Source organism: Bison bison, unplaced genomic scaffold (genome assembly GCF_000754665.1).
Source record: "Bison bison bison isolate TAMUID 2011002044 unplaced genomic scaffold, Bison_UMD1.0 scf7180017864181, whole genome shotgun sequence".
Lineage (NCBI taxonomy): Eukaryota > Metazoa > Chordata > Mammalia > Artiodactyla > Bovidae > Bison > Bison bison.
The window spans coordinates 123879-136719 of NW_011494753.1; the positions used below are offsets into that span (position 1 = coordinate 123879).

The following is a 12841-nucleotide window of genomic DNA, read 5'->3' on the forward strand; positions in this document are numbered from 1 at the left end:
AGTACGTGGACGTCCCTGGGCGGGTGCCTGGGGCACAACCCTGCAGCACTGCTCTTGGGGTTGGGGTGCAGGCAGGGCGCCAGCTGCCCCACGGATGGCTGCCCCCACCCCCAGGGCCAGGAGAACCCGCTCTAAGAGTCAGGAGCGGGGACGGGAGGGAAGCAGTGAGTGCAGGACTCAGAGGCCTGAGTCTTCCCATTGGCTACTCTGAACAGGCTGGATATCACTCAGTCTGACGAGTGGGCCTTCACCTCTGGGGAGGTCAAAGGTGGCCCTGAGCTTCCTTGGTCGCAGTGATGGGCAAAAGAGGCCCAGAGAGGGCCCAGCCAGGCCCCAGAAGCACACAGACCATCATCCCTTCCACTGCAAGGAACCCTGCCTTGAGCTCTGCCTGGAGTCCCCTCACTGCCAGGCAGGTGGCCACCTACCATGACCCAGCTTAGGTCACCCCACCTCCCCCTGCCTCAGTTGCCTCATCTGGAAGATGGGGATAAAGATACAGATCCACAGCACTGTTGAGAAGAGTCCTTAAGACTCTAGCACGCAGTGGGGAGCCTGTCCACACCAGGCCTGACTTCTTACCCTCCTCCTTCCAGGGACAGTGTGAGCAGAGACAGTGGGGGCTGGTTAGGGGACAGATGAAAGCAGAAGATGAAGAAAACACAAGACTTGGTGTTATCAGTTGAATCTCTCTCCCCAAAAGATATGGTAAGTCCCCTACATATGAACCTTCAAGCTGTGAACTTTCAAAGAGGTGAACATGTGTTCGCATGTCCAGTCGTGTGAGTCAGTTCCCGTGTCTGGCGTACAAGTCACGTGCGTGCATCCTCCACAGAGGTTGTGCTGTGTGTATTTACTGTACAGTCCTATACAGAGGATAGCAGTGCAGCGTCTTTATTTCAAGTCCAGGATGTCCAGAAGCAACCGAAAAAGCAGAGGTGAGGAAGCTGGTACCACTGTACTCTTCAAGGTACTGTACTGTAAGATTAAAATGGTTTTCTTTAATTTTGTATTTGTTTCTTTTTTTTTTTTTTTTTTTTTTGTATTTGTTTCTTACATATCATTTGTGTGAAAAGTATTATAAAGCTACGACAGTACAGTACTATATAGCTGACTGTGTTAGTTGGGTACCTAGGCTGACTTCGTTGGATTCACGAACAAGTTGGACTTACGAGCAAGCTCACAGAACTCGTTTGTATGTAGGGGACATACTATATGCTGAAGTCCTCAACCTTGGGACCTGTGACCGTGAACTTATTGGATATAAGATGTACTCAAGTAAGATGGGGTCACTAGAGTGGGCCCTCATCCAGTATGTTGTTATTGCTGTCATTCAGTTGCTCAGTCATGTCTGACTCTTTAAGATCCCATGAACTGTAGCACACCAGGCTTCCCAGTCCTCCACTATCTCCCTGAGTTTGCTCAAGTTCATGTCCATTGCGTTGGTGATGCTATCTAACCATCTCAGTGTCTTTCTAAGAAGGGGAAATTTGGACATAGGGCCAACACACACAGAAGGAAGAGGACACGGAGACAGCCGGGGAGGAGATGGCCATGTGACAACCGAGGCAGAGACTGGAGATCCTCTGTTACGAGCCAGGGAATGCCCAGGGCCACCAGACATGGAAGAGGCCCAGGAAGACCCTCCCCTGGAACCTCTGGACGGAGCATGCGCCCAGCAACACTTCAATTCCAGACTTCCGGCCTCCAGAACTATGCAAGATTAAAATTCTGCTGTTTTAAGTGCCCCATTCTGGGGCTCTTTGTTGGGGGAGCTCCAGGAATCAATACAGGGGATGACTGAGTTCCTCTGGGAAGTCTTGGGGATAGATCCTGGGAGCCAGGTAGCCAGGGAAAGACAGACTTGGCCAGCGAGTGAGAGAGAGGGCAAGTCTGGCTCACCATCTGTGTGATCTCCTCGAGTGTGATCTGGTTGTCGCCTGGGTCATCCTGGGTCAGAGTCCTGGGGGGTGAGAGGGAATGATGAGCCCTGAGCAGCTGGTGACACCCCTTGCCTTCGGGCAGTCCCCTCCCCCACCAAACCTGCCTTGTTTTCTGTCTCTGCTCTGCCATTTCCAGGGCCAAGAGCCCCTTTTCCCCTTTCATGTCATTGATGTCTTCAGTGATTCAGCTCCCTGACCCTCCTGGCTGGGTAAGGCCCCCTTCTGGGGCTCCCTCAGCCCCTAGGCTTCCTGTAGTCTCAGCCCCAGGCTCCCCAGCTGGGAACAGCCATGTCTGTGCCTGGTCCTCTCCTCCAGATCCGCCAGGAGCCTCTGAAAGCAGGCTGATGTCCCTGTTGTCCCTGTAGCTCAGGTACCTGGGGCTGGGCTTGGCATGTGGCCAGTGCACCGGCCGGTAGGGTGATAGGACAAATGAGTGGAAGGAGCTTCAGGCTGGAGCATCAGAGAGGCCAGAAGTGCTGGGGAGCCTTCCAGATGGGGCAGGGGGAACAGAGGAAAGCAGCAAGGTGGTGGTCAAAGGCCCAGGGGTGGGAGGCCGTTCACAGCAACTGAGTAGTGGGTCCTGAGCAGTGGTGGGGATGAGGGCAGAGCTCCTGCGTCAGGCCAAAATGCTGAGCCCTCATTCTGACAGCGATTGTGAGTCCTGGGGATGGGGCCAAAAAGCCAGGCCAGGGCTGGGGGACAGTCTGGAGGCCATAGGGCCCGCCTGAGCCACCCACACTCTTCCTCCAAGGAAGCAGACCCGCAACTAGGGCTCTCTCGGTCCACCATCCACACCAGGGCCCGCTTGATTCCCTACATCCAGCAGCAGTCTGAACAAGCTCCCTGTCCGAGGGTCACTTGACCTGACTTGACCCATAGGCCTAAGGTCCTGGCACAGTCCTGCACGTCTCCTGGGATGAGGAGGAAGGGCATGGAGGACCTGGGAGCTGACTGTGTGCGCGCACGTGTGTCTAGGCAGTGGGTACGGCAGGGAGGGTGGTCTGGAAGCGATGCTAGGATGTGGAGCCTGCAGGAATTATGGGCCTGTAGCCCAGGCCTCAGGAAAGCAAATTGGATGATGTGGCTGGAGGAAGCCTGGAGACTGGGTTGTCGGCCAGAAAGTGGATGCAAGTCTGGGTCAGAGTCTGTGACCACGGGGCAGGGAGGGAAAGCTGAAGCCGGACAGGAAGTGAGGTTGGGAGGCCTGACCCTGAGTCCAGGCACCTGGGCAGGGCCAGAGGGCAGCCTGAGTCAGCAGGGGTGAGCAGTGGGTAGACCAGGGCCTGCATCTGATACCCCTGAGACCTGCAGAGGTGATCTCACCGCAGCCTCACCACAGCCCTGGAAGTAGGTGTTGTTCACCCATTTTACAGAGGAGGAAAAACAAAGTTCACAGACAGGACTTGCCTGAGGTCACACAGCGCATCACTCAGCCAGCAGGGCGCTTGGATATGTGCCGCCTGACCTCTGGCCTCTGCCAGGAGAGGCCCAGTCTGGCACAGGAGGAAAAAGGTTAGATTTGGGGACAATTTAATTCAATTCGACCATATTCCCTGGAGCACCTGGAAACAGGCTCGCCAGTGCAATTGGACAAAGCCCTCTTCCATGACAGTAATGATCTTTTTAAAAAAATTTGTATTTTAGATTATTTTTTATTTTAAAATTTTTATCAGATACAGTTGTGTTACTTTCTACTGTACAGCAAAGTGAATCTGCTATATGCATACATATATCCCCCTTTTTTTGGATTTACTTCCCATTTAGTGGAATCCAGAATGTTCTTTAAGCTGCCCCCTGTGGAGGCATCAGCTCCCTCTGGCTCGTGTGACTCAGGAACTAGAGTTTAAATTGTATTTAATCTTAAATACTTATTTTTATTTATTTGGCTGTGCCAGGTCTTAGTTGAGGCACGTGGGATCTTTAGTTTTGGCATGTGGGATCTTGTTCCCCAACGAGGGATCGAACTTGGGCCCCCTGCATTGGCCAAGCCCCCAGTCTTAGCCACTGGACCACCATGGAAGTCCCTATTTAATTAATTTAGATTTAACACCCATACGTCACTAGTGGCTATCACACAGGTTGGCGTGGAGTAAATGGGTATCAGCAGTGGGTGTGGATGGGGAAGCAGGCAGGTGGAGGGAAGGACACACATGAGCAAGCCACTCCAGATCCTGGTTGCAGGGGTGCTGACCAGCCCCCAGGCTGCCCAGGGCTCCGAGATCCTCCCAGAGCAACCGCCTGAGGCGGTCCTCTGGTCTGGGGAGGGCCCTCCTCCCCCTTGCCCCCTGCCTCTGGCTGGCCGTCCGCAGGCAGAGGGCAGGGCCCCTGTCCAGCAGGCCTTCCCCAGCCCCCACCTGATGATGTTGGCCGCAGCCTTCCGCTCCTGGGTCAGGAGCTCTGGGTCATGCATGACCTCCTCCAGGAAGCTGATGACCTTGCATTTGAGCTCGTCATTGGTCTCAAAGTCCTGCAGGGAAGACAGGAGGGCAGCTCTGGCTATTGTTCCAGCTGCCCTGAGGTGGTCCCTGCCTGGCCAGGGCAGGAAGATGCAGGCTCTGCCCACTCAGGCTTCCTGCCTCATCTCCCTCTTCCCCAGCTGCCTGCCAGGCACCAGTGGAGCCGACTGACCTGGAGGTAAAAGGTGCTGCAAGGTCAAGGAGCATCCCTTGATTGCTGCAGCCCTAGGCCAGGCCCTGGGAGGTAGCCTTGATGTAGACAGAGATGGAGAGCAGAGGCCCCTTGTCCCCTGGAATGTCCTAGGTCCCCTTGCAGGGGATCTGAGCAGGCCCTCCTGAGAATATCAGGGCAGCTGTTTCCTGGGTCAGTGATCTTGGGTCCCCAGCAGCTCACCTGGATTGTGGGGCATCCCTGGGGGTCCCACCTACCTGAGAATGCTTGGACACCCAGTGTCGGAGCACGTTCAGGACGCGGTTGGTGGCTGCTCTGCGAATCACAAATTCCTTGTCTCCGTTCCTCTGGTCGGGGGGAAAGCCTGGCACGCAGGTGACAGAGAGGGAAGAGGGTAGTGAGGATAAAAAACCCCAGATCTGGGGGAGCCGGGGGAAGGACGGGGGTGCTCTGGGTGGGGGATGAGAAAATATCTGACAACCAGCCCAGGTTCTGACCAAGGAGTCTGGATGGCTCAACTTCCTGTGGACACAGTCCTCACAGGCCCGCTTCTCCTGGACCTCTGCAGCTTTCAGGGGCCACTGGAGGATTCTGGTGGCCTCTACTCCACCATGAAAGTGGGAGGCAGAGCGGGTGGCCGAGTATCCGTCAGGCAGTGGGCTTGACTCCAAGCAGAGGTTTGCCAAGTTGCAGAGCGGGTGGGTGGGGATAAAGGGGCCCCCAGGCAGGAGGCTCAGCCCTGTCAGGGCCTGGGGCAGCAGGCACTCCATATCGAGAAGGGGGACAAGCCCCTGGGGTGGTGCTGTCATCAAGGTGGTGAGCCAACTCTGTACCTGCACTGGCCAAGGACATCCTCCGGTACTTCTCCTTGTTTGGGGTTCCCTCGTTGGCACCCGCAGTTGCTATCGCGAAGGCAGAGGCTGCTGATAGGGCGCTGCGGTTACTATCCAGCTCGCGACAGGAGGTCATGACCACTCCATTATTGTAGGAGAAGAGGGGGAACTCTGTGGGGAGCAGGGGATCAAGCCTGAGACTTCGCTGGTCCAGCCTCAGCTCAGGAAACCATGGGTCTCAAGGCTAGAAAGGGTCTCTGGACAGGCAGGCTGTGTTCACTGCAACCAGGGCTGGGCAGGCGGCGGGCATGGGGTCTGGTCTCCTGCTGCAGTCCCCAGGGAGGGACACACCCATGCCACCCTGTGTCACCCCAAGGCTGCCTCAGGGCAGAGAAAGCCCCTGTCTGCCTCCTTCTGCTTCTGCTGAGAAGGTCCCAGAAGCCCTCCTGCTTTTGGAGAAAGTCCAGCCACCCTTTGCATCTCTTTGCAGCCCCAAACCTTTTACCTTGTAGGCCCAGCTGGGCCCAGCACTACTCAGGGACAGCCTCATGTATTTTCTCATCCTTTCCGTCTATTTGGAATGAACACATAACCTGTGCAGAGTCTGACGTGGATAACTCACACTGACAGGCTCCCTGGCATCATGGTGGGGATGGAAAGAGCACCGCAGTCCAAATCCTCACCCCACTTACTAGCTGTGTGGCCTTGGGCAAATTACCCAACCTTTCTAAGTCTCTGTAATCTTGGGATAATACCTGCTTCAAAAGGTGGATAAGATTAAAGGAGTTAACACAGATGAAAGTATTTAGTATTGTGTGAAAAGATATATATATATATATATATATATATGAAAAGATATTTATATAAGTGAAAAGATATATAAATATGTGAAAAAAAATATATATGCCCATGGACTTCCCTGGTGGCTCAGTGGTAAAAAATCTGCCTGCCAATGCAGGAGACGCAAGTTTGATCCCTGGGTCAGGAAGATGTCATGGAGGAGGAAATTGCCTGGGAAATCCCAGGGACAGCGGAGCCCAGTGGGCTATAGTCCATGGGTCGCAAAAAGTCGGGCAAGACTTAGTGACTGAACAACAACACATATATGCCATGGAATATCAATGTAATTAACAATGATTATTTTTTTTAGCAGTAATATTAGTAGAATCTCACTCCATAAACCTTTAGCTTCTTCTTGGAGAAATCTCTGGCGAGCAATCCATTCTTAGGACAAAGTACTAGTCCTTATGCATTGAGGAGCAAATGATTGATTTTAAAACTCAAGGCTTATTTCTGGAACTTGGCTATCTGTGAGTTCTGCTTCTGTGTGATGTCCTGGCAGTCTCTCTCTGCTGGTGGGTGACCCTGTGACATACTGGGTCTCCTGAAAAATTGGGGAGTTTGGGGTTCAGGCTGTGCTTTACATGTGCGAGCAGGGGCTCGAGGAGACAGCTGGAGACACAAGGGGCTTCTTTGAGCTCATGCCTCACCTCTGGGTTCCTCAGAGCACCCCCCCTCCCCCACCCCTCATGTGTGGGGAGGTGCTTTAAGGGAACCAGAGACCCAGACGGCCCCCTGAGAGCCCTCCTGGATCTTGAGTCTGAGACTTGGGCCTGGCATCATCACAACCTCCCAGAGACTCTTCCCTTAGATGAAAAACAGGAAGGACCTGGCCCCGTTGCCAGGTGTCACATGATTAAAGAGCCAACACAGAGCCTGACATGTAGCAGCAGCTCAAGAAACACCTTCTGGGTCTTCCCTGGTGGTCCAGTTGGTTAGGACTTCACCGTCCAGTCCAGGGGGTGCTGTTTTGATCCTTGGTCAGAGAGCTAAGATCCCACATGCCTCAGGGCCAAAAAAACCAAAACATAGAAGATACATTGCAACAAATTCAATGAGGGAGTGAGTGAGAGTTGCTCAATCGTGTCTGACTCTTTACGACCCCGTGGACTGCAACCTGTCAGGCTCCTCTGTCCATGGAATTCTCTCTAGGCGAGAATACTGGAGGGGGTAGCCATTCCCTTCTCCAGGGGATCTTCCTGACCCAGGGATTGAACCCAGGTCTCTTGCATTGCAGGAGGATTCTTTACCATCTTGAGTCACCAGAGAAACCAGGATCTTCCATAAATGAAGCCAAAAGACAGGCCTTCCTGCCCACCTGGGTGGGGTGGGTTACACAGCCTTGCCTGAGGTCGGTGGAGGGACTGCCGAGAGGAAGAGCACGATTTCCCAGCCAGCGCTGCAGCCCCCAGAGTCGCTCAGCCAGGTTCCTGCACTGGAGTCGCTCATAAAACACAAGGCGTGACACCCACTGGTCTCCCTCAGCCTCACCTGCCACCCTCCCCAACCTGCATCTCACACAACGTCTGGAATCTATTTGCAGTTCTGGGTTGGTGAGCTGTACCTGAGGAGTTTTTGCTTTTGACCGATTTTGGTGTCGTTGGAGATTTGGTGGGGGATGTCTCAGTGTCACCATCGTCACTCTGGTTTTGATCATTGTCTGACTCTTCCCTCATGGAGACTTCTGAGCCTAGAAGGAAAGAAGGAAGCAATTTGATATTTCTCAAATAATCACTGGCTTTTTCAAAAAGATTTTAATATTTTTGGCCTCACCATGTGGCACTCGAGGTCCTTGTTTCCCAACCAGGGATCAAAACCAGGTCCTCTGCATTGGAAGCACAGAGTCTTAACCCCCGGACCTCTACCCCTAGTCATTTTATTTTCAGCTAAAGTCCATGCTTTATTCAGATTTCTTTAGTTTCTACCCAATGTCCTCTTTGTATTCTAGGATTCCACCTCGGAAACGAAATGACATTTACTTGCCGTTTCCTGGCTAGGATTCTGCCCTTTGCTCCTGCAGGATGGCGTCTGGGGCTCTCTAGTAGGCTGTCACTTTGGTAATTGACTTTCAGCTATGTGCATCCCGTTTACTGCACGTGCCACAGTAAATGTCACCTGGTATGGAGGTCCTGGGGGCTTCACCCCTTCCCAGCCATGCCCTTTGTTGGAGGTTCCCCTGTCTTCCCCCTTCTCAACTCAGAGGAGAGAAATTCCAACCATCTTAAGTTTTTTCCCAAGGCTTGCTCCTTGAAGGCTGGGGCTTCTGCCCAGCCCAGGGTTGAGTATGTCTGCGTGTGTGCGTGTGCATGCATATGTATGCTAACCACTGCAAGGCTGGTGTCACGCAGGATTTGGGCCGACCTAACCCCAGACAGAGCCAGACAACCCTCCAAGGGACACCGTCCTGGAATGGTCGGGTTTCTGAGAGCAGGGAGGGCCCAGCCTGGCCGCCATCACCTGTAGCCGTCGTCTCCACACCCAGCGTCACAGGTGTGCTGTGCTTCACGCTGTTCCCTGAACACATGACACCCTTCCTCGCCCCTTAGTCTCGCCCACTCCATTCCGCTGGTCTAGAATGTTCTCCCTTCCTCTATATGTGACACATCTAGATCTGACAGGCCCTCCAGGAAGCCTTCTCTGGCTCTCCCCAGGGTCTCTTGAGCATCCCTCCAACACAACACATATCAGGAGTCCTGTTTCCGTGTCTAGCCCTGCTTCTCAGCCACACTGTGAATCCTGGGGGCAGGAGCTAGGTCTGCTGCCCTCTTCTCTCACAGGCCCTGACCGAGGCCCGGCCCAGGGCATGTCTGCTGCAGAGGTGGACAGATACAAGGATGCAGGAGGAAGCGGTTACCAGGGCAACGGGACACCTGACAATGGGGGGAACAGTCAGCCACCTTCCTGGTGTCTCTGCCTGCCTCTCCCCCACCCAGCCTCTGCATGGTCACCGTAATCTGGCTGGACCCCCTCAGCCTACCCCTCCTGCCCCTAGGGAGCCTGGTGGGGCTGGCCAGCACTGCCTTGGCTGGGCATCCACTCACTCTGCTTGCTGAGGGCAGAGGGCTCTTCGGATTTCTCGGTGGCAGTGTCACCCTCGTCTGGGATCTTGTTGGCAAAGCTGCTGGACACGTAGAGCTTGCTGGTATCCAGTGTGGCTTTGCCAAAGGGCGACATGGCCGAGTACATGCTGGTGTAGCCGTTGGAGCTGCAGCTGAGTGCGGCCAGGTCCAGGGCCTTGCCGCCTGTGATGATGGGGATGTTCAGGGAGAGCTTCCGCCGGCGGCTGGGTGATGACGTCTTGGTGATGGACAGGGGTGGTGGCGAGGAGAACTTGCGGGTGGCACGTGGGGACTTGGGTGGGTCCCCGTACAGGAGCTTGTTGTTCTGGCCACTGGCAAACAAGAGCTCCAGTGACCTGCGGGGGTGGGGTGGGGTAGGGAATGAAAACAGACGGTCAGCTCAGTGGAGCCTGACTGCCTGCCCAGGCCGTGGGAATCCGCTGTCTCTGGTGGGGCTCAACAGGGCAGTGGTGGCTCCTTCATCTTCATGATCCTTGATCCTGGGTGGGTCCTCTGAGCAGGAAGGTCTGACAGGAGGCCACGCCAGAGGGGCCATGTGGTTCAATGGCCAGTGGCCAGGTTTCCGTGGGCCCAAGTGTCCTGCTCTGGGGGTGGGGCATGGGCTTTGGTGGGGCAGCGGGTCTGCCTGAAGCTCCCTCTTCATCTCCCTCTGGTCAGTAGCAGCGGCTGATCTGACATCCTGTCTATCCCCCTGACCTGTAGGCTTCTAAGAAAGCTCCCTTTGTCCCCCGCACGGGCCTGGTGTCACCTACACGCTTTGACCTCACCCAGGTCCACACAGTTTATGGACAAGGAAGCTGGGGCTCAGAGACAGGAAATGACTCCTCTGATGTCTCCTGACTCTAAACCCAGTGTCCTTTCCATCCACTTGGGTGCTTGCCCTCTAAAGGTGGAACCACCCCAAGTGTGCAAAAAGGGGCTACGGCCTCTCTTTACAGCAAGATGCTGTAGGTCTAAGCAGAAAAGGGATAAGATTCTGCCTCTCTCGGACTTTCCTCCCACCCTCCCGCCTTCTTTCCTTGAGTCCACACTTTGTTTTTTTTTTCCTTTCTTCAGTGGGGAAGGCGGGGAGAAGGGTGGGCCCTAGGGTTTAAGGAGGTGGCCAAGGGGTGAGGTTAGGGAGGATTCAACATGGTGACCCCCAAACTCTACCCCACCCCTGGAGCTCAGAGGCAGGAGGAGAAAGCTGGGGCCGAGCAGCAGCGTCAGGCAGGCCAGCCCTCTCCCATGTCTTTGCAGAGGGCAGGCTCATTCCTGTGACAGTGCTCACATCCGCCCCTCAGGTTCCAGCCTGAGGCTGAGCTCAGTTTCCCTCCGGGGCCCAGGAGGTCTATGGATCAGCCTGAGGTGGGGGCGGGTCAGGTGAGGGGTGCGGAGGAGCCTGCCCACCTGGCGGGGATGGCACTGATGGGCTTCCTGTAGATGGTGATGAGCTTGTCCAGGACCACAACGGCGGTGGTGAAGACGCGGTAAGAGTGCAGGAAGGTGTTGAGGAAGTCGATGCTCAGGAAGCGCAGATCGGTCAGTCGCTCCAGTAGCCGCTCCACGCTGGCGTACCGGATCTGCAGCACTTTGCAGGAGTTCATGGTTTTGCTGAAGCGAATGTCCACGTCGTCGCAATATAAGGAAGCGTCGGACCTGAGGAGGGAGGGATGGAGGAGGGATTTGGGTCTGAAGGTGCCTGAGTCCATGGCTATCTCCCCAGCCAGGCCGCACACTCCCTGAGGGCTGGACCATGGCCCACCCATCACTGTCTCCCCAACACACCAATAATCAAGGATGCAGTGGCTTATGATGGGAACAAGGAAAGCTTTGGAAGACTGAAGTTGTGAAAGAATGGGCTACAACTTCTTTTTCCCAATCATGCCTGATGACCTGACATTATAAAACTCCTAGAAGCACTAGATAAAATATAACAAACTTAAAAATAATATACTGTTTGCACTTCCCTGGTGGTCCAGTGGTTAAGGATCTGCATGCCAATGCAGGGGACACGGGTTTGATCCCTGGTCCAGGAAGATCCCCCATGCCATGGGGCAACTAAGCCTGTGTACCACAACTGCTGACCCCACGAGTACCTAGAATCTGTGCTTTGCAACAAGAGAAGCCATCGCAATGAGATGCCTGCACACCACAACTAGAGAGTAGCCCCTGCTCGCTGCAACTAGAAAAAGCTGGAGTGCAGTAGTGAAGGCCCAGTGTTCAGTTCAGTTTAGTCACTCAGTCGTGTCCGACTCTTTGCAACCCCATGAACTGCAGCACGTCAGGCCTCCCTGTCCATCACCAGCTCCCGGAGTCCACCCAAACCCATGTCCATTGAGTCAGTGATGAAATACAACCATCTCATCCTCTGTCGTCCCCTTCTCCTCCTGCCCTCAATCTTTTCCAGCATCAGGGTCTTTTCAAATGAGTCAGCTCTTTGCATCAGGTGGCCACAGTATTGGAGTTTCAGCTTCAACATCAGTCCTACCAATGAATACCCAGGACTGATCTCCTTTAGGATGGACTGGTTGGATCTCCTTGCAGTCCAAGGGACTCTCAAGAGTCTTCTCCAACACCACAGTTCAAAAGCATCAATTCTTTGGTGCTCAGCTTTCTTTATAGTCCAACTCTCACATCCATACATGACCACTGGAAAAACCATAGCCTTGACTAGATGGACCTTTGTTGACAAAATAATGTCTCTGCTTTTTAATATGCTGTCTAGGTTGGTCATAGGACCACCTGATCTGCCTCTTGAGAAACCTGTATGCAGGTCAGGAAGCAACAGTTAGAACTGGACCTGGAACAACAGACTGGTTCCAAATAGGAAAAGGAGTATGTCAAGGCTGTATATTGTCACCCTGCTTATTTAACTTCTATGCAGAGTACATCATGAGAAACGCTGGGCTGGAAGAAGTACAAGCTGGAATTGAGATTGCCGGGAGAAATATCAATAACCTCAGATATGCAGATGACACCACCCTTATGGCAGAAAGTGAAGAAGAACTACAGAGCCTCTTGATGAAAGTGAAAGAGGAGAGTGAAAAAGTTGGCTTAAAGCTCAACATTCAGAAAACCAAGATCATGGCATCTGGTCCCATCACTTCATGGCAAATAGATGGGGAAACAGTGGAAACAGTGGCTGACTTTATTTTTCTGGGCTCCAAAATCACTGCAGATGGAGATTGCAGCCATGAAATTAAAAGACGCTTACTCCTTGGAAGGCCCAGTGTAGCCAAAACTAAATATAAATAAATAAATTAATGAATAATGTGCTGCCGAGTTCACAAGTTATGAAGAAAATCTGTTCACAAAGCATATTTGGAACCGGATATTCAGAGCAACATTATTCATAATTGTGGAAAAGTGGAAACAACCCAAATGTCCATCAACTGATGAAAGGATACACAGAATGTGGTTTGTCCATACAATGGAATATTATTCAGCCATAAAAATGAATGAAATGCTGATATACACTGCGACACGGATGACTTCTGAAAACATGGCAGGTGAGAGAACCCTGTCACAAAAGTCC

General features: G+C 53.4%; 1 protein-coding gene across 1 annotated transcript in view; it reads right to left on the reverse strand.

The window, feature by feature from the left end:
* The window catches only part of RASGRF1 (Ras protein-specific guanine nucleotide-releasing factor 1), a 102366-nt gene that overhangs the window by 24776 nt on the left and 64749 nt on the right, over positions 1-12841 (reverse strand). The window contains 7 exon segments of the mRNA XM_010843392.1: positions 1903-1963; positions 4298-4410; positions 4829-4935; positions 5405-5575; positions 7809-7934; positions 9286-9659; positions 10714-10962. Of these exon segments, the coding sequence (XP_010841694.1) occupies positions 1903-1963; positions 4298-4410; positions 4829-4935; positions 5405-5575; positions 7809-7934; positions 9286-9659; positions 10714-10962 (1201 nt within the window).